At 46.7% G+C, this 23,541-nt stretch overlaps 3 protein-coding genes and 1 long non-coding RNA gene across 10 annotated transcripts; 3 read left to right on the top strand and 1 right to left on the bottom strand.

Annotated features, from left to right (window-relative positions):
• Window positions 1-942: 942 nt before the first annotated feature.
• casp3b (caspase 3, apoptosis-related cysteine peptidase b) lies at window positions 943-6,176 on the top strand. Of its 2 annotated transcripts, none has more exons than XM_084697233.1 (7): window positions 943-1,197; window positions 1,701-1,779; window positions 2,016-2,155; window positions 2,625-2,753; window positions 3,996-4,171; window positions 5,018-5,132; window positions 5,235-6,176. In XM_084697233.1, the coding sequence occupies exons 2-7, from the start codon at window positions 1,718-1,720 to the stop codon at window positions 5,459-5,461; spliced, it is 849 nt and encodes a 282-aa protein (XP_084553359.1). In that variant the 5' UTR covers window positions 943-1,197; window positions 1,701-1,717; the 3' UTR covers window positions 5,462-6,176. The 2 variants fall into 2 exon arrangements, with proteins under 2 accessions (XP_084553359.1, XP_084553360.1); XM_084697234.1 differs by lacking the exon at window positions 943-1,197 and adding an exon at window positions 1,329-1,348.
• On the bottom strand, window positions 2,932-10,780 carry LOC146302776 (uncharacterized). Of its 2 annotated transcripts, XR_014753512.1 has the most exons (6): window positions 10,644-10,780; window positions 9,401-9,453; window positions 8,887-9,235; window positions 7,585-7,918; window positions 6,624-6,753; window positions 2,932-3,039 (listed from the first exon to the last, which is right to left on the bottom strand). It is a non-coding gene; the product is annotated as an uncharacterized LOC146302776 (long non-coding RNA). The 2 variants fall into 2 exon arrangements; XR_014753518.1 differs by lacking the exon at window positions 10,644-10,780 and having other exon boundaries at window positions 8,887-9,011; window positions 9,401-9,770.
• On the top strand, window positions 6,662-12,238 carry irf2b (interferon regulatory factor 2b). Of its 4 annotated transcripts, XM_084697230.1 has the most exons (10): window positions 6,664-6,886; window positions 7,454-7,521; window positions 7,685-7,777; window positions 7,865-7,964; window positions 8,860-9,036; window positions 9,260-9,294; window positions 9,415-9,511; window positions 9,901-10,068; window positions 10,766-10,809; window positions 11,335-12,238. In XM_084697230.1, exons 3-10 carry the CDS (start codon window positions 7,691-7,693, stop codon window positions 11,632-11,634), a joined length of 1,008 nt encoding a protein of 335 aa, XP_084553356.1. In that variant the 5' UTR covers window positions 6,664-6,886; window positions 7,454-7,521; window positions 7,685-7,690; the 3' UTR covers window positions 11,635-12,238. The 4 variants fall into 4 exon arrangements, with proteins under 4 accessions (XP_084553353.1, XP_084553356.1, XP_084553355.1 ...); XM_084697229.1 differs by lacking the exon at window positions 7,454-7,521 and having other exon boundaries at window positions 6,665-6,886; XM_084697227.1 differs by lacking the exon at window positions 7,454-7,521 and having other exon boundaries at window positions 6,662-6,886; window positions 7,685-7,964.
• A 708-nt stretch (window positions 12,239-12,946) lies between these two features.
• snx25 (sorting nexin 25) lies at window positions 12,947-23,494 on the top strand. 2 transcript variants are annotated; one of them, XM_084697216.1, is made up of 20 exons: window positions 12,947-13,111; window positions 13,729-14,020; window positions 14,140-14,224; window positions 15,161-15,377; window positions 15,554-15,726; window positions 16,080-16,266; window positions 16,518-16,588; window positions 16,886-17,076; window positions 17,203-17,334; window positions 17,443-17,718; window positions 18,058-18,222; window positions 19,308-19,439; window positions 19,817-19,957; window positions 20,180-20,293; window positions 20,439-20,600; window positions 21,107-21,224; window positions 21,474-21,540; window positions 22,026-22,207; window positions 22,430-22,530; window positions 22,865-23,494. In XM_084697216.1, exons 2-20 carry the CDS (start codon window positions 13,751-13,753, stop codon window positions 22,922-22,924), a joined length of 2,844 nt encoding a protein of 947 aa, XP_084553342.1. In that variant the 5' UTR covers window positions 12,947-13,111; window positions 13,729-13,750; the 3' UTR covers window positions 22,925-23,494. The 2 variants fall into 2 exon arrangements, with proteins under 2 accessions (XP_084553342.1, XP_084553332.1); XM_084697206.1 differs by having other exon boundaries at window positions 12,947-14,020.
• Window positions 23,495-23,541: the final 47 nt, after the last annotated feature.

The raw sequence follows: 23,541 nt of genomic DNA, 5'->3' as shown, positions 1-23,541 counted from the left end.
TACAGGGTATCTGGTCTGAACTCTCTATTAACATATTTGGACAAGATGATAAGAAAAACCGTAATTGGCTGTGGGTCATATGGGCAAGAAATTGAAATGGAGTGAGAGATTTGATCATTAAACAGAAAAAGTCATCAGAGATAAATATTTATGTGTGATGCAAGTTTAAAGAGACATAACTCTATTTATGTATCAAAATATTAAACTTTTTTGGCAAAAATTATTCCCCCAAATTAAAATTATGCCTATTTTTGAAAAGTAAGTGTTGTAATACAACAATCAACCACCAGAAGACTGTTTAAGTGTGATGCAAGTTTAGAGACGCAACTCTATTTAAATATAGCTTACAAATATTAAACATTTTGGGCATAAAATATTCCCCAAAATTTTGATTATGCTTATTTTTGAAAATTAAGTGCTGTAGTACAACCAACAGAAGACTACTTATGTATGATGCAAGTTTAGAGGCACAACTCTATTTATAAAACTATTAAACGTTTTTGGCAAAACATAGGCTATTCTCCCAAATTATGATTATGCTTATTTTTGTTAAAAGTAAGTGATGTAGTACAACTAGCAGGAGACAAGTTATAATTTAGGTAAGTTTGGAAACACTACTTTATTTAAACATTAAATTAATACATACTTCTTTCGGTCCCTAAGCACTCTCTTATAGTGCCGTCTCACCGCCGGCTGGTCGTAGAGACCAATGTTATTTCTTCAGGTTGCAGGACGTCTGGTTTTGATGAAAATGAATTTGTAGGTTCTTGTTTACTTCACTACGAAAAATGAGTTATTTGTGATTTAATTATCCTACATTTCGCAATAGAGTATTGATCCCGGAAGTTTGAATATGTGAATGTAATGCAAACTTTACCGAACTCTGAAAGTGTGTTATTGTATTCCGAATGCATTAACATTAATGTAGAGAGTTTATAAGTGGGTTAAGAGCACGATCCACTAGACTCAGTTTCACTTTGACTTTGGACATTTTATGGTAGCCTACTACTGTAGGCTACGTGTCTTTCCTGAGGGATCTATTCGCAGGTGTGCCACACCGCCCACAAATCGAGTACCATTGCATACATTTGCTGCATTATTTTTCCAGGAGTCCGATTGGTTCAAAGTAGTTGGAAGTGTATTATCTTCTGTACTTTTCACTTATTTAACCGCTTCCAGATCGGAACCGACAACAAGGTAAGTGGTAGTCAGTTTTCTTAACACGGTAGAGCTATAGATTACCTTGTATAAGCTTTATCAAGACAATAAACACTTTTTGTACCTTATGTTGCGTGTATTGATATGTAGACCAGTCGTGAAGGGCGGAGACGGGCCAAAAATGATTAAGGTAGCTAATACAGTACAAACACATGCTAGTCAAAGTGGCTACCCACCCTTCCTGAGTGTAGCAGATGCTATACAATCTCCCAAAAATAGTTGATTGTGTATACACACACCAAATTTATTGTTAACACCTCTTGTATTAAAACTTTACTGTTTCGTCCTGAAGTGTACAGAGCCCAACTGTACTTTGTAGACAGACTTGTCTTAATTTGACCTGTTAATGTGAATTGACCAAACATGGATCTAGCAGACAGTACGTCTCAATTCAGCCTGTCCGACTAGATAATCGTTTTGTACTGAAGTTATTTATTTTATTTGGAGAGACGTTTCAATAGCTACATTTCTGTCTTTCCTAGCTACGCCGGTTTCAGCCATGTCTAGCCAGGTGGACGGTCATGGAGACTGTGTGGATGCCAAGGCCATAGCAGGGCAGGGGTAACAACAACCTAACCCGACCTGAAACTCAATAATGAATTATATTTCCTGTTATGCCCTATGTCTTTGTGTGTGGTGGTGCTTTCCTATATGGTACTAACCTGATAAACTGGTTTCTATGGATGACCTTCCACATTAGTGGTACAGGAGTGACATTTGGGCTGATGGAGCAATGAGTGACATCCCTTTTCCCTTGTGTGTGTCTGTGTGTCTTTTTGCTATGACCGTGTCCCCAGCAAACCTGTTGCCCCCAAGCAGGGGACCAGTGAGGTGGACTCTCGGCCTCATGTGGACAAAACATACCGGTACAGGATGGACTACCCCAGCCTGGGACAGTGCATCATCATCAACAACAAGAATTTTGACAGTAGCACAGGTGGGTTCCTGCTCATGTAGCTACAGAGTTTCTTCCTCTCTCTCGTCAGCCTGCCTTGTACCAGCCAGATTCTATTTTCAACTTCTTCTTTGTCTCTGAAAAAATTTGTGATTTGTCATGTGCTTATACTGGTTATGCTAACTACAATCAGTGGATGAGTTATAACCTTATTATCTGTTAATGTATTATCTTATTTCATATGTGTTCTTATTTGAACCTATATTATGTTCTGATGACTCTCATGAGTCAGGTGTGGTATCCGCCTGATTGAATAACGAGCACCTATTGGCCGTATGTTATCCTTGTTTTCCCTTTCTACTATACATTTTGTCTTCTGACCTTCATGCCTCAGAGAGACTTTGTTACCACCGATACTGTGTGCGACACTTTTTAGCAGTGGGGGCAGGTCTGTCCAAAAAAAAACCTTGAACACCCCCCCCCCCCCGTGTGTGTACGTCTGTGCGAGCAGGAATGAGCTTCCGAAACGGGACAGACGTGGATGCAGGAAACGCTATGAAAGTGTTCTCCCACCTGGGTTACAAGGTCAAAGTGTTCACCGACCAAACAGTCCAGCAGATCCGGGAGCTTCTCTTAAATGGTGAGACTTAACCCAACTACACCTCTCTACAGTGCGGTGTGGGGAGTATTGAAACTCCACTTTCTCCACAATGAGTTTAGTTATAGACCTCATTAAAAATGGAGTACACAAAACATAATGTGGCAACCCAGGGGACTTGAAAGCCAGATTCACAATGAAATATGAGACTCAGAGACAGTTAGGCTTAACATATAGTGTCCTTTAATAAACGTAGGTCAGGAAAAGTAGTGGGACAAAATTAGGATTCTTCCCGTCCGGGGTCTTCCAGCCTTCAGGCAGTGTCGTCCTGTGGGGGTTGAGAGCAAAGGGAGAGGTCAGTTTTTCCCCCAGAATTTCCTTAAGGAACACACCTCCTGCAGCGTTGCCTCTCCAGTCCTAACCCTAACCCTTCTCTCTGGCCTTGGGCTGGCTCCCTTGATGCCTTCCCTTGATCACCTGATGGGCTACAGGTGTGACCAGTGCCATGTGCCAGGTTGCTGCAGCACTTGAACAGGCAAATAGACTCCCTCTATCACCTTCCCCAATCTGAGCCTATGAACCCGCCCCTTGTGCCGGATTGGCTGGTCCATTTTCCTTGGTTGGCTACAATAAAAATTATTGCGAATGCATTGAAAACTTAGACTTTTGAAACTACTATAATCTTTTTCTAGAGAGCTGTCTGTCTGGCTCAAATAAGTAACCGGGCAAGATGGACCTTGGTCAAGTTATCCATGAATCCAGAGTTCACTCTTAAGAGAATCTCTGCGTTTCTATTCAGATAAAACTTTCTAGAATGACACCCTGACATCTCTGGAGCACTCGATTTCAGACTTAAGGTTAGAGTGGTTTGACACCGGAAGCCACTGCTTGGGCAGTTAGAAGCATGCTCAGAAGTTTCTGAACAGAACTGAGTTATTACTAAGTGTTAAGGGCAAAAATGTGAGAAGCTGCCTAAATCTAGTTCTGCAAAGCTGGTAGAAGAATACCTAAGAAGTTGTAATTGCTGCTAAAAGTTCTTCTACAAAGCACAGAATAAAGTCTGAATATTTGTAACATTTCGATTAATGTGAAATGAGCTTTTTCAGTTTTACGAAATCAGGTTTTTATTCATCATCAGTGTAGTATATTGTGTTAATATGGATAGCGACAGTGTAATCCGCCAAAACAAACTGGGGAAAAGATAAGCCGTCTCAAAACTTTACAAATGTAAACTGTGCAGTCTTCTGTTTCATCCGTCTTATCTAATAAACAAAAACAATCTAGTTTCCAAGGATGACCACAGCCAGTCAGCCTCCCTGGTGTGCGTGCTGCTCAGCCACGGTGACGAGGGTGTGTTCTACGGGACGGACAAACATGTGGAGCTGAGGGCTCTGACCGGAATGTTCAGAGGAGACCGCTGCAAGACCCTGGCTGGCAAGCCCAAACTGTTTTTCATCCAGGTAATACACCTGCCCAAGTGCTACACTTACAGTATACACAGCTTCACTGCACTGATGATACACCTATTCACACCAGTACGCATTTATACTGCACTGGTGCCACACCGATACACAGCTATGCTATACTGCACTGGTGCTACACCGACACACACCAATACACATCTATACTGCACTGGTGCCACACCTATACACAGCTATACTATACTGCACTAGTGATGTACCTATACACACCTATCCTGTACTACCCTGGTGCTACACCTATACACACCAGTATACAGCTATACTGCACTGGTGCTACACCTATACACACCAGTATACAGCTATACTACACTGGTGCTACTCCTATACACACCAGTATACAGCTATACTGCACTGGTGCTACTCCTATACACACCAGTATACAGCTATACTACACTGGTGCTACACCTATACACACCAGTATACAGCTATACTGCACTGGTGCTACTCCTATACACACCAGTATACAGCTATACTGCACTGGTGCTACACCTATACACACCAGTATACAGCTATACTGCACTGGTGCTACACCTATACACACCAGTATACAGCTATACTGCACTGGTGCTACTCCTATACACACCAGTATACAGCTATACTACACTGGTGCTACACCTATACACACCAGTATACAGCTATACTGCACTGGTGCTACTCCTATACACACCAGTATACAGCTATACTGCACTGGTGCTACACCTATACACACCAGTATACAGCTATACTGCACTGGTGCTACACCTATACACACCAGTATACAGCTATACTGCACTGGTGCTACACAAAGACAGACTCTTCTGTGTTCCTATGTCTGGCGTGTGTCAGGCTTGTCGCGGTACAGAACTGGATGGGGGAATTGAGACGGACGCCGTGAGTGACGATTCTCCTGAGAGGATACCTGTGGAGGCCGACTTCCTGTACGCCTACTCCACAGCCCCAGGTACACACACACACACACACACCTCAGGAACCCTCAGAACACTGTGTTTGTTGTCCTCTGCTCCTGTGGACCACCGTGTATCAGTGTATTTGTTCCCCCAAGGCTACTACTCATGGAGGAACACCACTAATGGTTCCTGGTTCATGCAGTCTTTGTGTGAGATGCTGCAGCGCCACAGAGATCTGGAGATCATGCAGATCATGACCAGAGTCAACCATAAGGTGGCGCTGGACTTTGAGTCTGCTTCCAACACCCCAGGCTTCAGTGCCAAGAAGCAGATTCCCTGCATCGTGTCTATGCTGACCAAGGACCTGTACTTTCCTCACTGACCATCAGGCCTGGACAGCCAGTCTTCAGGAGAGCTGTAGTAGCTGGCTTATTGGGTTAGGGGTAAATTGTTCAAAGGTGACTGGTTTTTACTGAGATTTTGTATCTGCAATTTGGAGGATTACTCTGGACCAAATGTAATTGTTTAAACTATAGGCAGACTTCCAATTTTCTTAGGCTTAAAAGGGACCTGCTTAACATGGGAATGCAGTCTTTAAGTGGATATTAAGAAGGGATTTAAAATGACTGATCTGGCAAGGTATGTTTCCTCATGAGCAGAATGAAAAGATCTCTCAGGTTTTAGACAATTATATGAGTGCCAAATATGTCTACTTTCAAATGTCTAAGCAACATGTTTATATGGCACATTTATATTTCTATTCATAACAATAAAATATATTAGGTTTATATACAATTTCATACATGTGTTATTATTTCATTGTAAATAAATGAACATATTTCAGCCAGTACAGCCAATCAAAATGCCATTATCTATTTATTTTACAAGCCCATGCTAGGGTCATGGCTAGATAAGATTAGTGACTATAGATGTCCAACCCTAGCTATAGGCAACTGCCATCCTTCTGTACTTTTTTGTGTCTTCCTTGCTTGGCAACTATTCTGTCCCGGTTCCTCCTCTTATTTCACCTCCTTCTCTCTCTCTCTCTCTCTCTCTCTCTCTCTCTCTCTCTCTCTCTCTCTCTCTCTCTCTCTCTCTCTCTCTCTCTCTCTCTCATTCTAGTCTGAAAGGACTACAACATTTGTTTTTACATGTATCATAACAATGCATTTACAAATGAATATTTTTTTAAATAAAGGCGTGAACACCAGCCATACATTGATTATAAATAAATAAAAATAACGTAAGTGTCTTAACACTTACTTAAATTAGTGTTCTAACATCCTGTACCTGTGTGATGCTCAAAGTCACTCTTAAAATTAGCCAGTTATGTATGAGTCTAACTGTGTAACATCATACAACTGGCGATGTTTGCAGAGAAGTTTGTCCTTGCAGCCGTTGAGCTGTTCACAAGTCGCTGCACATTCTAGTTTCGTTTCTACACAGCGATGAGGCTGAAAGGAAAGGCTCTGCGAGAGGAATTCAACGACCGAGGACTGAGGAAGTGAAAATGAAATGGAGCGATCGGTTGCAGTTGCGCCCACCAATGAGAAGGCTTCCCGTGGTTTTCAGAAGCCCGTGCAACGCCATCTAGGTTCAACAGTCGTGAAGAAAACATCGGGAGGGGATTTCCACGCAGCGCTTCCTCTACTTGTTTTGCTTTCGATCTGGACTCTGAAATACATGAAGTTAGGTTTTCGTTTAGGTATTTCATATCTATTGGCGACACTGTTCTAACTTTGGTACTGTGGCAAGAAGGTCGACTGTTTATCAAGCTGAAATACAACTCGGCTACTTATTCACATAGGTAACGTTTCCGCATGTTCTTGAAGCTGACATGGTTGCAAAGAGCGAGAGAGTAACAACACGTAATCGAAAGTAAAATTGTGTTCATCGTAGCAATGCCAAGCGTAGAATGAAGTTTATTTTCACTTTTGATGTAGAAATGTCTGCTGAACAGGCTTTTGTCCTGTTGTTGTCAGGTTGTCTGCGCAGTGACGGAGCTAAATGTAACTTTGGCCAACCGTGGTGCTCCAGAAACCATTGTTACTGTAACGATTTAGCGAGCTAACATGAATTTGCAGGCTGTTATTGCACATTGTTCGTTTTAAACGAGTCGCGGCGATTCATGTTGCAATGTGTAAGTGTGACAATGTTATTTACTACATAGCCTACTATATCAAGTTGTAAACTGCAGTCCACAAAACAGGTTTGTGTCATCGTTGAATACAAAATGATATCGTTATTGACTTATTGTGTACTTATCTATTATGACTATTCTAGATTATTTCATAATACAGGCTAGTATTGAACGGTATCTGAGTTTATAAGTGCTCGAATTTGGCGGTGGACTTTGATCTTTATGTTCTGACAGGGCACACCTGTAACAGGCGGGGGCCTAGCCGGTTATTCATCTCCAGGACAGGCCTTTAAACTGATCCGGTAGAGGTCCGATAACAGACTACAGTTTTGAAACTTCTGGAGGCAACTGCGGTTGTAACTTACAAGTTTGCATCAGACAGGGACAGCGTATTCATCCTTGTCAGGTCATCTCACTGATGGTCCTGTCTTGTGCGCCCATCCTTCCTTCCTTCCATGTCTGCAGGCCACCATGCCGGTGGAGAGGATGCGCATGCGGCCTTGGCTGGAGGAGCAGATCAACTCCTGTTTGATCCCTGGCCTGAAATGGGTTAACAGGGTGAGAGAACACAGCACTGTAGACAAACACACATGCACACAGGCAAAGACGCACAAACAAACATGCTGTTTGGCTTTTTCCCTGCAGGAGAAGAGAATATTCCAGATTCCCTGGATGCACGCTGCTCGTCATGGATGGGACCTAGAGAAAGACGCGCCACTCTTCATGAACTGGGCCATTCACACAGGTAGCCACTCCCACAGTGACATACAGAACCATACTGGTGCATACAAACCAGTTCAAGATGAAGTGTATTTGCAACAGGTACCAAATCAGTCTAACCTAAGTCCTATGTCCTAAGTTCTAAATTTTAAATCAAAATAAATTAATTCCTACTCTAACAAACAAGACCGTATTTCTTCGATTAAACGCCGCCCTCAAATAAACGCTGCCCTCAAATAAACGCTGCACCCAAAAAATCAGAAAACCATTATTTAATTGGTTAAATTAAAACACAGTATTTATTACACAAGTAAATGATGAGTGTACAATATAAAATTGAATCCGCCACTTGCGAATTTGCCTTTCATCAACCCCAAGTTCACGTGCTACAGATCTGTTGCTGCTGGTGAGTGCTTTCTGCACGGCTTTCAGTTTGAAAGCTAAAGTGTAACGTTTCGGCATGCTGCTTCAGATTTCTACACAATGTAGAGCACTTGTATTTGAGACAGTTAAAGTACTACCCACGCACATCTAATTGATAGCCAATGAGATAGCAGTGCATACTGCACTTGTACACCCGACTAAATGCGCGGCTTCAATTTTACACAAGGGTTTGTGTTTGACCCGTCTATTTTTTGTTTGTCGTTGGCCGCACTGCAGCTACAATTCACTAAACCTGTCTTACTAATGAAACGCCACTCTCAAATTAACGCCGCCCTCGAATAAACACTGCACCAAAAATGAACATTGTGTAATAAACGCCACAGCGTTTAATCGAAGAAATACGGTATATATGAAATATACTATATGCATTAATACAATTCAATGTGATTTAGGGTTAAGACTGTTGGACCACACCTACTAAATGGTTTTATGTGTGCATTGTGTTTGTGCTCTCTGTGTGTGTGTTCATGTTTCAGGGAAGTACCAGCCAGGTGTGGACAAACCTGATCCGAAGACTTGGAAGGCCAACTTCCGCTGTGCCATGAACTCTCTCCCAGACATCGAGGAGGTGAAGGACAAGAGCATCAAGAAAGGGACCAACGCCTTCAGGGTCTACAAGATGCTGTCACTGTCCGAACGCCAGGGCAAGAGAGGTGAGAACCAGACGTGGAGAGATAAGATTTCAAAGTTCAGACTGTCGACCAATCAGGGCAGAGGTTCCATACATGTGTTCTGATCCCCTAAGATAGTCTTGTGTGTAGATGGTCTGTTGCCTGGTACTGGTGTCATTTGTACTATGATGAAAGGCAGACTGGTTGTGTGTGTGCATCACTGTGATGTAGCTAATTGTGTCTTGTTTATTTTTTGAAATTCCAGGAAAGAAAAGATGTGAAAAGGGGGGAAAGAAGAAGGTAAGTCTCTCAGTGTAGATAAACATCCCATCAAGCAATGGAACAGCAAGCAATTAGTGTCTAATTATCTTATTAAAAAACATTTTGGTTCTGGAATGATCCATACTGTGTGTGCATCAGGTTCCGAGATCCTCATCTCCGGACGATAGCAGCGGACAGCTAGTTGTGAAACAGGAAGTGAAAGAGGAAGTGGTCACAGACAGCACCACCCTCACAGGTAGTACCTTTCACATTTGTGTCCATGGTTACCACACCGCACTGTAGTATGTCAGAGGTGTAAACTGATGGTCCCGGACAGTGTTGCTATAGCAACCACACTTGTCCTGAAGAGAAAGTCATGTAACCCAATGACTCTCACTCTCTCTTTCCCTCCTATCTCATCCCTATTTACCACCCCTCCCGCGTTCTGCCTTTCCTCTCCTCTCCCCACTCTCCTCTCTTATCTTCATACTGCTCTTATCCATTTTCTCCATGTCTCCATTTCATCCTTTCGATAAACATTTTCCCTCTCTCCCTGTCCTTACATTTCTCTCACTGTCCCCCCCGCATCTTGTCTCCTCGATCCTCTTCTCCACCCCCCCCCCCCCTCCCCATGCTCCTTCACAGTCTATGACCATACGGCCGATCGGAGTCCTATAGACGACCATCTGATTATACACGATCAACTGCCATTTGTCTGTCAGACCATCGAGGTTACCACGGAGAGCGAAGAGCAGGCAGTCAGCTCCAGCCACCCCTACCCCCTTCAAATATCTCCTGTATCCTCATACGGAGGTTAGACAACAGCCAACACACCAAATTCTAAATGCCACATGCTCTCGTGTCCTCAAACTCGAGGTTACACAACACTCGTTGCTGCTTCTTGCTGCACATAAAAAAACTGACTTGAATCATGTGTTGCCAACCCATGTGCCACAGTCTTATCATGTCCTGTTCTATCTCTACTCTAGCTTACATTTACAGACTTTATAGCAACCTTTGGACCTGGTCTGCACTCTGGGCTAGGATACTGGACTGTATGGCCTGGTGGTAGAGAGACAATGTAGAAAAAGCAAAACATGGGATGAAAGGGGGAGAGACAGACAGGGAAGGTTAGAGAGACAGACAGAGAGACAGACAGACATGTTGGCAGAGAAAGTGGCAAGCCAGCCACCTCTAAGAGGCTTTATGACTCCTCTACAGATCCAAGTCTTTCAGAGCTAACAAGGCTTGCACCTATTTATTATGACCACTGGCCGTGATACTGTCGCTACAGTATGATTCGACAGTTGATTGATCAACTTTGCGAGTTTGCTCGATATGAGAAAAGCAGTGTATCATAGTGTAGTTTACATGCCCGCACATCTCACCTGTCAGTGACATTTTAGGCATGTTTTTGGGGCCAACCTCTTCATATCCTCCTTCCTCTCCAACCTGTTAATCCAGATCTCCCTGATTCCTCTCCTTTCTCCCCCTCTCCTATCCTCTGCAGAGAGTGACACAGATAGCATCCACAGTGAAGATGACTCCTTAGAGGTGAGAACAATATTCCTCCGCCCCCACACACAACCATGCTCTCTCTCTTTCGCTTTATTCCTCCCCTCTCTCTCTCTCTCTCACTCTCTCACTCACTCACTCACTCACTCACACACTCACTCACTCACACTCACACACAAACTCCAAGTCCAAACTTGCATCCCAAATACCCACACTGGGCTAAGTTCATACATTCATCGAGCATATGTACCAACCTACTACAAACTTCCACTAAACTCACACATTCTTAACAAAAGCTGATTATACTAGAGTTCAGCTGCAAGGTTGGGCCTGCCTGAGAGCCACAGACCCACACAGTTGAATCATTAACCAAGTGCGATAAAATGATAAGCAAGTCTTCACTTGAAGCCGTCAGTTCCTCCCAGCCAGTTCTACTGCTTTGGCTTCCAACCCCCGAGCCTGTCTGCTCCCAGACATGAAACTAGTGTGTGGTTGCGGCGTGTCTCGCGCGCATGTGCGCGTGGTGTCGAGAGAATCTAACTGTTGCTTCCGTGTGTTGGACAGTGTGTTGGAGGCTTGTGGAGCAGGAAAGGGTACAGCTCAGTGCTCCGGGTGCCATCCGGCTCCCTACCCAGCATGGCCACCTTTGTCACGGCCGGAAAGACCAACTTCAAAGTGACAAGCACCAGAGACCCCACCCCCCTCATCAGCTATCATTCCTCCCCCTGGATAGACTCCTCCCCTAACTCGCAGGCCCTCCCCCTGACGGCGACTTCGTCCTCGCAGACCTCCTCCTCAGAGACACGGGCCAGCGTCATCATGAAGACGTCCGACATATCACAGCCCTCCGTCAAGACCTGCTGACCCCGCCCACTGAACCCTGTTCTCCAGAGTTCCCCCCTCATAGGATGAACTGGTCCACAGACAGACAGACAGACAGACCTGACAGTCTTGCAAAGTGACAGATAGAATAACAAGACAACTTGACTCTACTCTGCCTCTGGGTAATCGTGTACATAGTAATATGTAAAGTCAAACTGCTTCTGCACCTTATGGAGAGCACTGACGTGTATGCGTGTGTGCGTGTGTGTGCGTGTGTGGGTAAAGACTCTCCATGGGAGGAAAGAGGAAGACGATAAATGCACTTGTAATTTATCTTGAAGCCTTTTTAGTGATCATATATATATTTTTATATAAAAGGGAAATTTTAATTGTGGAGATTGTTTCTTCTAAAAATGAATGATGTTTTTTTATTGTTAGAGTAGCTCATTCATTGTGATTCGCATTGTCATTGTTTATGTGGCACCTACTGAATGTAACCATGTGACTAGCTTGATGCCTGTGTCCTTTTTGTCATGTTTCCAGATCCATGTTACATGGTAAGTGTGTTTTTATGCTGCACAGGCATGGCTACTCTTAATCCTGTGGATCATCGATATGCAAATCTGAATAAATGAATAAAACAGAATTTTTTTTTCTACATTTTGACATATGACATTGTCTCTCCACAACCTGGTTATTCCTGAGCCATATATTAGTTTAGGGTTGCCATGCTGTGTCAGTAACTCACTAAAATGTCAAAAGAAAATTACTGCTGTACATAAAAACTGCAATCTTAACACAATACCACGTGGAGCCAGTAGACGGGTGGCAGGTAGTTTTTTTTTCCAAGGATTTCTTACTTTATAAATGTAGCTGTGCGTGAGTAATTCATGATAATCTGGTAGTCAGGCAATAAAACATTAAAAACGAAACAAGTATCCCATGTTTTAACAGTAACAGACGGTACATGAAGAACTGGAAAGCCACCTGAGCTGTCTTAAGTTATTATTATTACATATTCATGATTATTAAGTATTTAAAGGCCTACTATTCGTGATTTAATTGGAGAAAAAAAGTTGGCGGTTAGCCATCAACAAAGCGATCTTGTGACCTCTTTCTGACGACATCACAGATTTGGATGGAAGTGGTTTTAACGCCGCAAGCAAATCTGATTTTTTTGTCAGCTGAAGTTTAAGGGCGGACCGACAAACAAATTATAATATTGTCAGTAATTGCACGGTTCTGTCAATTTTTTGTTCAAACTTAAATGAACTACGTAGGCCTACATACGACACTCCGATTAGACGCCAATCAAACACCGCCCCTCTGTGTTCCACCGCCGCTTACGTCGTTGAGCGTAGACAAACGAATGACCTAGTGTGGCATCATCACACAGCTGAGTCTGTGGATATTTGGGAATACGAATTTCCCATATATTTTTTTATGGCAGTTTTCGGATATTTCTGTATGTGTCCAATTTAAGTAATGATTAAATGTAGGACAGACGCGTAAGCTTGAGGTAGTATATTTTGCTAAGGGTAGCGGGCGAACCGTTATTTTTGTATCCTAAGCTAGTATTGTACAGTAAGGAGCTAGCGTAGCGAGCTGGCATTAGCTAGCTAGCTACCTTGTAGCCTGCTATCGAGTGTTAAGCTGATGGCTAACTAACAAGTACGGCTACGGCTAGAAAACGATGTTTGTGTGTAATATTGTGTACTGTCTAATATTAATCTAGTGCATATATAGTAGTAGTTTGTTTTATGTGACACCCGTTATTTATTGTGGTTTATACTTTGATTCCCCGGTTCTGTGGAATTCAGACCCGTTTAATTGGCCCGGAGGTGGCTAGCTAGCAAGGTAGCTTTTGCTTGTTTACCTGAAACAACACGGTGGACATAGTCTCTTCAAACAACAGCACTGCACAACACACCATTGGCTGCCGGCGTCTAGGACATGTTTTTCTTGGGTATTTCCGAGCAGTTCTGAGAACTAATCTCCTGTGTCCATGTCCGAGTGCCTTATCACTTCGAAAAGGCTCGGTGTGTGGATGAGGATTCAGATGCGAGGAACACCGAGTCTGTCCTCTTGTCTCTGCTGAGGACATGTCATTGACAGCAGCATGCCTTTTGCTGGCAGGAGCAGCAGCACCGGTGCGCCTATGTCGAGCGCGGTGTCTGTCGGGTCGTCTGTCCTCATCTTGACCGCGTTCTTCGTAGGAATCTTCGCTCTGCTGTTCCAATTTGGATATGGGGGGCTGACCGTCACGTCGTTTTTTCTGAAGCTGTTCATCTACGTGTCCTTCGCCTTGCTCTGCTTTCTGCTCGGGAGCATCGTCTCGCTCATGAGAAAAAGCCCCCCCAAAATCAGCAGATTTGACATCTCCAAGAGACAGTCCACCTATCTGTTGGAGCTGTTCAACAAGCTAATGGTACACCCTTCTCATCGTCTGCCTGAAGTCTTCTTTGCTTGAAACTGCAAATGAATTGGAAGTGTATTTGGGGTTGCAGACATGGACCTGATGGATGTTGTTGTGGTTGGTGTTGACAGGGCCGTTTCTCTGTGCCTCTGATGGAGTCTTCACAAACCAGGAGGGTGGTGGTGTCCCACAACGTAGACAAGGCCTTGAAGGAGGGTGAGTGCCATGCCAGTCGATCGATTCAAATGTGTCTTTTCAGGTGTCTTATTGTCAAAGGGGGCTGTCTGTCTGTTTAATGTTGTCTGTCTGCATTTCAGCCTGAAAATATCCATCTGGCAGCTTTTTGTATCTACAGCACATTAGCCTGCCTGATTATGGGTCTCGCTCTGTCTATCAGTCTGTATCTATGCTGATATAATTGTTTACGTGTTTGTGTGTATGACAGTCTCCTTGTCTGTCTGCCTGTCTGTCCTGTCTGTCTGTCTGTCTGTCAACCTGTCTGCCTGTCTGTCCTGTCTGTCTGTCTGTCTTCCTGTCTGTCTGTCTTCCTGTTTGTCTGAGGGACTGGGGCTCCTATCTGGCATCCCATCGCAGCTCTCACAGCAGCAGTATGAAAGCTGGACTAAACCACTCAATCGCATGCACGTCATTTATCGTACAGATTTCATCGCAAGAGCTTTGACGGTGCACAAGGGAAATGGAGAGTAGAGCGATGCACAGAGAGAGGGAGAAGGTTGTGTTGCTACAGACAGCCTGTCGCACAGCGCTGCCGCTTCAAGAGCGACCCCGAATAAAAACACAAAAACACATTAATCAACACGCTGTTAGGTGATGGTTATTGTGTGTGTGTGTGTGTGTGTGAAAAGGGCTGTGTCTCCAGCACTATTTTCTGTTGGTTTGTTGGTGGATTAGTCTCCTGCCCTTACCATTTGTGACCTGGCAGCTTCTTGTGTTGTCTTGCTCTGTGTGTGTGCGTCAGGGGTGGAGTGTCGCTTTAGAATTGAGTTTGAACTAGTCTTCTGGTCAACACTAGTCATTCCTCTGGGTAACCATGACCCTGACCAAATCACTTTTACAAGTTATCCCTGACTAGTCCACTAGCACTGGTTAACCTTAACTAAAGCCCTGTCCTGTCTTGTGTGTGTGTGTTAGTGTTTGACTACAGTTACCGTGACTACATCCTGTCGTGGTACGTCCCTCTGAGCCGAGATGAGGGCCAGCTGTTCCAGATGCTGACCGAGGACTTCTGGGAGATGAGCCGTCAGCTCCGGGGCCGGCTGGCCAACATGGACCTGGTCAACCTGGTCTGCAACGACACCGTCAAAACCCTCCACACGCACTTCTGCGACCTGAAGATCGCCAGCTCCAGGTAGGTGGGACTGGAGGAGGGAAGGAGAGAGAGTGGGAGGTAGGGGGGGGTGGAGGTAGAGGAGAAGGCAGGCTCTTCCCTGGGGGAGTGAGGGGTGGGGGGGCTGCCCCGTCCCTGTCTGCTGCACCACCAGTAGATCGGTGCATCCAAGCACACCCCCGCTCCTTCATCCCCAGACTGGAGGACCCGCCCAGGCCGTTCCTGCTCCACCCCTGCCTGCGGAGCCCCGAGGAGGAGCAGAGGTTCCTGCGCTGCTGCGCCCGTCTGCTGCTGCTGTGCCTGCTGCCTGCCCGCGACGCTCGCTCTCACAGCCTCCGAGTGGTGCTGGTCGAGGTCATCACTACCAAAGGTACGCACACACACGCACACACCGCAACAGGCGCAAGACTCGTAACGCAAAATCCACTGTTGCATGTCAGCATGACACACACACACACACGCTCCACGCACAAACATATACGCACAAGCTAAACATCAATAAACTATAAACTGATACCAGCCAGCAGGAAATTGGCCCAGATTTTTTCCTAACTGGTCTTTATTGGTTGTTATTAGATCGAAAAACATAGTAACTCAATTTGAGAATAGATCCGAGTCTTTCAACAAAGCTGCTTTGTGTGTCTGTGCCCGTGCGCGCGCGTGTGTGCGCGCCCTCTTGTGTGTCTGTGCCCGTGCGCGCGCGTGTGTGTGCGCCCTCTTCAGTGCTGAAGCCCCTGGTGGAGGTGCTGAGCGACCCAGACTACATCAACCGGATGCTGCTGTCCCAGCTGGAGCAGCGGGAGCAGCAGGCGGAGCACCACAAGAAGGCCTACACCTACGCCGCCTCCTACGAGGACTTCATCAAGCTCATCAGCTCCTCCTCCGACGTGGACTTCCTCAAACAACTCAGGTGAGCAACCTTGACCCCCCCTTCTACCCTGACCCCTGAACCAGGCACGCAAGCAGCCAACACTTGACCTCGAGGGGCAAAAACCGGGCCCACCCGGTAATTAGCAGGTCCTGGCTTCAAAACCAAACAGAATTATTGTCTCTCTCTCTTACTCTTTGTCGCCCCCCCACCTCACGATCTCTCCCTTTCTGTCTGTCTCTCTCTCCCTCTGTCTCTCTCTGTCCCTACCTCTAACCCCTCCCTCCCTCCAGGTATCAGATCGTAGTGGAGATAATCCATGCCACCACCATCAGTAGCCTCCCTCAGCTGAAGAAGCAGAAAGGTGAAGTGGAAACCTGTAGATCTCTCAGCCTCTCTCTCTCCTGTCTCCCCTCCCTCCTTTTTTCTCTCTGGGACTCTCCTTCCTCATTTGTCCACCTTGTTCCCTCCTTTTCCTTTCCTCTTTTCATGACCTCCCTCCCTCCACACCTCTCCATTATTTCCGCCCTCTTTTCCTCTCTCCTTTTCCTCTCATCCGCCTCACTCACGTCCATCTATCCGTAGACATCAGCGACTCGAATCACCTTAATTAATCCTATTGTGTGTGTGTGTGTGTGTGTGTTTGGGTGTGCGTGGGCAGAGAGGAAAGGCAAGGAGACGGCAGCCATGAAGGCCGACCTGCTGCGGGCCAGAGACATGAAGCGCTACATCAACCAGCTGACCGTGGCTAAGAAGCAGTGTGAGAAACGCATCCGCCTGCTTGGGGGCCCCAACTACGAGCAGCAGGAGGAGGGGGCCGCCGAGGACGGGGAGGGGCCCCAGAGCCAGAAGGTGACACACACACACACACACGGACACACGTGAACACACACATACACACAAACACAGATGTACTTTGCTTCTCTCTTCATGTCTCTGTAAAACTCTGTGTGTGTGTGTGTGTTTGTCTGTGTGTAGATTCTGCAGTTCGACGACATCATGTCTAACCCAGTTTACAGGGAACACTTCCGGGTATACATGGAGCGTGTCGACAAGAGAGCTCTCATCAGTTTCTGGGAACTGGTGGAGACGCTCAAATCAGCCAACAAGGTAGGAAACCACCCCCCCCCCCCCCCACACACACACACCCCCTCCTCCACTCGGGACACTCCCCAGGACCGGGTGTTCCATCCCGTGTGTGTTCCCCTGCTCTCCCAGAGCGAGGTGCCCCAGCTGGTGGGCGAGATCTACCAGAACTTCTTCGTGGAGAGCCGCGAGATCCCCGTGGACAAGGTCCTGTACAAGGAGGTGCAGCAGACGCTGGTGGGCAACAAGGGCACCGACGTGTTCCTGCGTCTCCAGGGCGACGTGTACGAGACCATGAGGGAGCGCTTCTACCCCTCCTTCCTGGTCAGCGACCTCTACGACCGGCTGATCCGCCGCGACGAGCAGCGCAGCTCCTCCCAGTCCAGCACCGAGGGCAAGGAGGAGGGGGTGAGACGCACGCACGCGCGCGCACGCGGTGTGTGATCCGCTTAGAGCCGATTGTTTTGGCTAAAGAGCGCTAATTTGCTCACGGATCGGTTTTAATGTGCTTCCGATGGTTTCCCCCAAATATCGGACGAACCCTAATTGCCGCCCAGTGCTTTGTTCTTTCCAACGGTGTGTTTCTGTCCTTTCTCTCACTTCCCGTCTTTGCCCTTTCCTCTCCCCTCGTCTGTCACCTCCTCCTCTACCGCTCTCCTTCTCTCCCTCCTCCTCTACCTCTCTCTCTTCTCCTCCTCCCTCCTTCCCCCCCCGTCCCTCTCCTCCTCCTCACTCTCCTGCCCTCAGAGCCAGGGGGTGGATGGGGCTGAGGATCTGATAGATGAGGGCAGCAAGGGCATCAACGAGCAGGCCAGCTACGCTGCCACCAAACTACGGCAGCTCTACGACAAACTGGAGTACAAACGCCAGGCGCTGGGCTCCATCCAGAATGCTCCCAAACCTGACAAGAAGGTAGCTGGGAAGTGTGTGTGTGTGTGTGTGTTGTGGCATTTGCATTGTGTTTCTTGGGACTACTTGCCATTACACTGGCTTATGAACGGTGAAAAAATAGGGAGATGACGCGAGTCCGGAATAACACAAAACAGACAAACATGACCAAGGAAAGTGTGGTTGAAGTTTTGGTCATATGTGTATGAAATCTATAAGCTTGTATGTTCATAGGTAAGAGGCAGGAAGATAATGAAGTTGAGTTCAAAGGAATGTGAGGCGCTGATGGCTGTGGGAGGCAGCTTGACCTGGGGGGTGGGTGAAGCATCTTACGTGGCCTTGTGTCCTCTAGTCAGAGTAAGGAGCTATGGAGGCAGTTGCTCGGAACTTTGGCAAGAGAAGGACTGTGTCCTGTTTCATTGTTTGTGTTTATTAAAAGTATTGTTTGAAGATGACCACACAAAGGACAGTTGACCATTTGGCTGGCCAACCCCTGTGGCTTTATTATCAACTTCAAAGAACTGTGGGACACTTGGTATGTCAAACTGTCACTGAGTAGTGCTGGCCAATCACAGAGACCGCTATATTGATGGATTGACCATCAGAAGAACAATTTGTTCTAAGTTTATATAAGACATCTGCATGTCTTTCGCTATGACAGGTCCGGCGTACTCTGTTCATTCTTAAGTTTGTGCAAACGAAATAAATGATATTGAAACCGCCATTTTGACTATGTTCAAATTTACACAGTGCCGCTAGAATTTTCTATGACAGAAAGAAGAGTGGAGATCAGGGTATCAGTGAGGTGGACGGGGGGGGACATGAATGCAGGGTTTTGAAACGTGTAAAAACAAGGATCAACCATCAACGAAAGCAAAAGAGGTGGAAGAGAGCGGGCGTGATGGTCTCTAGCCTGCGACAGACCCAGGCCTGTCTCCACAAGCCAAGCTACGTCCAGCATGGTCTGGGACAGCCGTTTCCATGAACCTGAACCTCAGCTCCGCCCATCTGCAACTGACCAAAACATGTACCCAGTGGAGCAAGGGCAGCCACACTTGGTCCCATGGACCCAGGCTTTACTCGTATGTGTGTGTGTGTGTGTGTGTCAGATTGTGGTTAAGCTGAAGGAGGAGATCGGAGCGATGGAAAAAGAGCACAGCGACCTGCAGACGCACATCTCCAGGACCGACTGGTGGTGTGAGAACCTGGGGTCCTGGAGAGCCGTCATCACCGGGGCCGAGGTAACACACACACACACACACACACACAAACATACCCGCACACACACACACGTATACAAGCACGCACACGTTAAGCTGGTAACATGTCGAGCGTGCCTTCACCCCAATGCTGTCCCTGTCATAGGCAGCAAGAGCCAGAGGAGAATCACCGTGATGTTACTGTATGTCGGACCGCGCTGGGCGTGTTGAGCATGTTTTTGTTGAGCATGTCTGCAAGTGTGACATGATATAGTGATCATGCTACATGCCGAGTGTGGGTCCACTGAGCGCGTGTTTCCAATGCATTGAAACACACGTGTGAGTGTGGCGCGTGTGCTAAGCGTGTTTTGAGCGTGTGTTTGGCGCGTGCTAAGCGTGTGTTGTCCATGCGGCTGCAGCCGGCGGAGGAGGGCGGGGAGACGCTGGCGTGCTACTGCGTGTCGGTCAGCCTTCTGGAGGGAGACGAGGCCCCCAACAGCCGCTGGAGCGTCAACAGGAAGCTGACAGAGTTCCAGATCCTCCACAGGAAGCTCACCGAGGTACCGTGACGACGGCGCCCCGTTTGGGTTGTCTCGGGCAACAGAATGACTCGCCACGTTGAACTTTTCGTATGTCAACGTGGCGTTTGCCTGGAGAAAGCACGGGCTTGACGTGTGGCGGCAGGTTGCAAACACCTGCCACGACTGCACGTCCTGAGGTTTCCACCAATAACAGTGTCTCCTTCCTTCTTTGTGTCTCACTTCTTCTCTTTTCTCCGGCAGTGCTTCCCCTCGTTGAAGAAGGTCCAGCTCCCCTCCCTCAGCAAGCTGCCGTTCAAATCCATCGACCAGAAGTTCCTGGAGAAATCCAAAAACCAGCTCAACACCTTCCTCCAGGTAATGCAGCTGTTGCCACAGCAACACTCCGTGTACCCACGGTAATGCGCCAGACCCTTTCCACATAGGCCCCCCCCCCTTCCTTTGGAGTGTGTCATCACCAGGCTGACAGGAGATGACATCGTATTCATGTGTGTGTGTTCAGAGGATGCTGACGGACGAGAGAATGTGCCAGAGCGAGGCGCTGTATGCCTTCCTAAGCCCCTCCCCCGAGCATCTGAAAGTCATCGACATCCAGAAGAAGTCGTCCTTTTCCCTCGCCTCCTTTCTGGAGAGACTGCCCGGGGACTTCTTCTCTCACCAGGAGGTACACACACACACACACACAGACACACACACACAGACATATGTACACATGCACAGATACACACACACCAGTCAGGATACACTGCCCCAGGCCACCCTGACACAATCCACATTCACCAGGAGGTACACACACACACACACTACTAACCCAATCCACATTCACCAGGAGGTACACACACACACACACACACACACACACACACTACTAACCCAATACACATTCACCAGGAGGTACACACACACACACACACTACTAACCCAATCCACATTCACCAGGAGGTACACACACACACACACACACACACACTACTAACCCAATCCACATTCACCAGGAGGTACACACACACACACACACTACTAACCCAATCCACATTCACCAGGAGGTACACACACACACACACACACACTACTAATCCAACCCACGTTCAACAGAAGGCACACTACACACATCAGCACTCTCTTTCTCTAACCTCTGCTCCACTGTGTGTGTGTGTGTGTGTGTTTCAGGAGGAGGCGGAGGACGACAGCGACCTGTCTGACTATGGAGACGAGGCTGACGGCAGGAAGGATGCCCTGGCCGAGCCCTGCTTCATGCTCATAGGAGAGATCTTCGAACTCCGAGGCAGTCAGTGCAACCGCTCTTCTCATACTGGGTGTCTGTGTGTGCATGTCATTACTGTTGATTTATTGGCAGGTATATATAGCCCTGAAATTTCAAATCTGAACTGGATGGGTTGTAGTTATACCAGTGTGTGTGTGTGTGTGTGTGACACTCGCTCCTTGAACTGCTTGAGTAATTTAGTTTGTCTATTTGATTTAACTGCTGGTATTGGTTGATCAGATTCCTTTCTTTATCACTGTACTCAAACTGTAGTGTTCAAGTGGGTCAGGAAGACTCTCATTGCACTGGTTCAAGTCACGTTTGGACGCACCATTAACAAGTAAGCATCTCTCATTTTTCTCATGTCAGACAACTAGTCATGCTAACATGCTAGCCCTCTCCTCTCAGGCTTGTAGTCATGCTAACATGCTAGCCCTCTCCTCTCAGGCTTGTAGTAATGCTAACATGCTAGCCCTCTCCTCTCAGGCTTGTAGTCATGCTAACATGCTAGCCCTCTCCTCTCAGGCTTGTAGTCATGCTAACATGCTAGCCCTCTCCTCTCAGGCTTGTAGTCATGCTAACATGCAACTGGTGCCAGAGGGAGACTGGCGTTGGTCACGGTTTGGAATGGAAGGGAGGGGACAGGACAGCACATGCAGCGGATATCGCAATAAATAAAAAAACGACGTAGTTAAGGCGGCTGGCGTGTGTTGCTTAGGTGGCCGCCTTAACTGAAAAGTGTTGCGGGAAACCCTGCATGCTAACACGTTACCCCTCTCCTCTCAGGCTAGTAGCTATGCTAACATCCTAGCACTGTCTCCTCAGGCAGATCCGGGACACGGTAAACTGGATCTTCAGTGAGCAGATGCTGGTGAGCTACATCAACATATTCCGGGACACATTCTGGCCCAATGGGAAGCTGGCGCCTCACAACAAAGTCCGCACTGACTCGGAGCGTCGCGAGACCAAGGACCGGGCCCAACAGAAGTTGCTCGACAACATCCCAGGTACACCCTGATAGGTTATTGGTCATTCCAGGTCCATCCTGATAGGCTAGTCAACCTGTTAAATACATCCTGATAGAATGAACTGGAAGGATCCAGATCCTAATAGACTTGACTGCATCTCAGGTTCACTCTGATAGGTTAGACAACCTTCCAGGCCCCATTCTGATTGGCCACATGAACACGTCTTATGTCTAATGTTTGGGATGTCATGTGTTATGTCAGATGCTCTGCAAAACCTGGTTGGCCAGCAGAACGCTCGGTACGGCATCATCAAGATCTTCAACGCTCTCCAGGAGGCCAGTGCCAACAAACATCTGCTCTACGTAAGGCTGCTCACACACATACAGGCAGAACAGATGTGGTGCAATCATACCAGCCTCTCTCTTGTCTATGCATTCTCTGCCTTAGTATCAATTTGTCTCGTCTTGAATGCAAATACCGTCGTCGGTGAATGACAATGCTTGGACTGAGAGCAGGCATGGTAGAGAGATTTAAATCTCTTTTAAATGTGTGAGGGTCGCTTGTATCCAGAAAAGAAAAGTTGATAGTGAAAATCGCATGTTCAAAGATGCCTCTCTTGGCAATGTGCTGTGCCAACCCTTTAAGCCCTCTTTCCCCCTTTTCTCTCTCTCTCCCTTGTCGTCTCCCCTCTCTCAGGTCCTCATGGAGATGGTGCTGAAGGAGATGTGTCCTGAGATGGAGATGGAACAGATCTGAACATACACCACCAATAGACACACTCTACTTCAGACTTCCTAACCAACACAGTCAGGCGCACACACACACACACACACTTACAAACATACACACATGATCCCACACTTGGTGGAAATGTAAATGCAGCAGAGCTGGTATAAATCTGTGTGTGTGTGTGTGTGTGTGTGTTGGCTGTTCCTGTATTTCTTTTCTGAGCACCGTTATCTGATGCACTTGATGCTCTAGAGCTGAACTAGGGAGACGCTCTCTACAGGGGTGTTTTTTCTCCAACTTTCCGTTGCTATGTTAGAACGACCAATGAGATCAACTGCCAAGCTGTGTTGCAGGTTGCGGTCGTGTTGAGGGGCCACTAGTTTCTATGTAACAAGGAGAAGAGGGGGAGCGCACACAGGCCGACACATTCCGGAACAACTCTGCTGTTCGCTGTTCATCCTAAAACTGCTTCATTGTGCAATATGTCATGTCAAGTCATGGTGACAATTTTATTTGTGATTATTGATAGATTTTTATTTTTACCGAGGAATTGTTTAGAGCATTTATATAAGCAATAAATTGCAAAAAAAAAGAAAAGTTTTGTTTGATCTCCAAGGTTACCATCAGTCCTGCGTGATTAAAAT

The sequence above is a fragment of the Hypomesus nipponensis genome, chromosome 1 (assembly GCF_054491055.1).
Source record: "Hypomesus nipponensis isolate SF chromosome 1, ASM5449105v1, whole genome shotgun sequence".
Taxonomy (NCBI): domain Eukaryota; kingdom Metazoa; phylum Chordata; class Actinopteri; order Osmeriformes; family Osmeridae; genus Hypomesus; species Hypomesus nipponensis.
The sequence above is the reverse complement of the archived record's forward strand: the minus strand, read 5'-3'. Positions and strand labels throughout refer to the sequence as shown.

Bases quoted from the DNA above. Each gene is read 5' to 3' on its own strand.
- casp3b (XM_084697233.1), top strand. From the start codon at position 1,718: ATGTCTAGCCAGGTGGACGGTCATGGAGACTGTGTGGATGCCAAGGCC. The intron at 1,780-2,015 runs GTAACAACAACC...CCGTGTCCCCAG, and splicing joins AAGGCCATAGCAGGGCAGGG to CAAACCTGTTGCCCCCAAGC. The intron at 5,133-5,234 runs GTACACACACAC...TGTTCCCCCAAG, and splicing joins CGCCTACTCCACAGCCCCAG to GCTACTACTCATGGAGGAAC.
- irf2b (XM_084697227.1), top strand. From the start codon at position 7,691: ATGCCGGTGGAGAGGATGCGCATGCGGCCTTGGCTGGAGGAGCAGATC. The intron at 9,512-9,900 runs GTAGTACCTTTC...GCTCCTTCACAG, and splicing joins AGACAGCACCACCCTCACAG to TCTATGACCATACGGCCGAT. The intron at 10,069-10,765 runs GTTAGACAACAG...TATCCTCTGCAG, and splicing joins TCCTGTATCCTCATACGGAG to AGAGTGACACAGATAGCATC.
- snx25 (XM_084697206.1), top strand. From the start codon at position 13,712: ATGCCTTTTGCTGGCAGGAGCAGCAGCACCGGTGCGCCTATGTCGAGC. The intron at 17,719-18,057 runs GTGAGACGCACG...TCCTGCCCTCAG, and splicing joins CCGAGGGCAAGGAGGAGGGG to AGCCAGGGGGTGGATGGGGC. The intron at 19,440-19,816 runs GTAACACACACA...ATGCGGCTGCAG, and splicing joins CCGTCATCACCGGGGCCGAG to CCGGCGGAGGAGGGCGGGGA.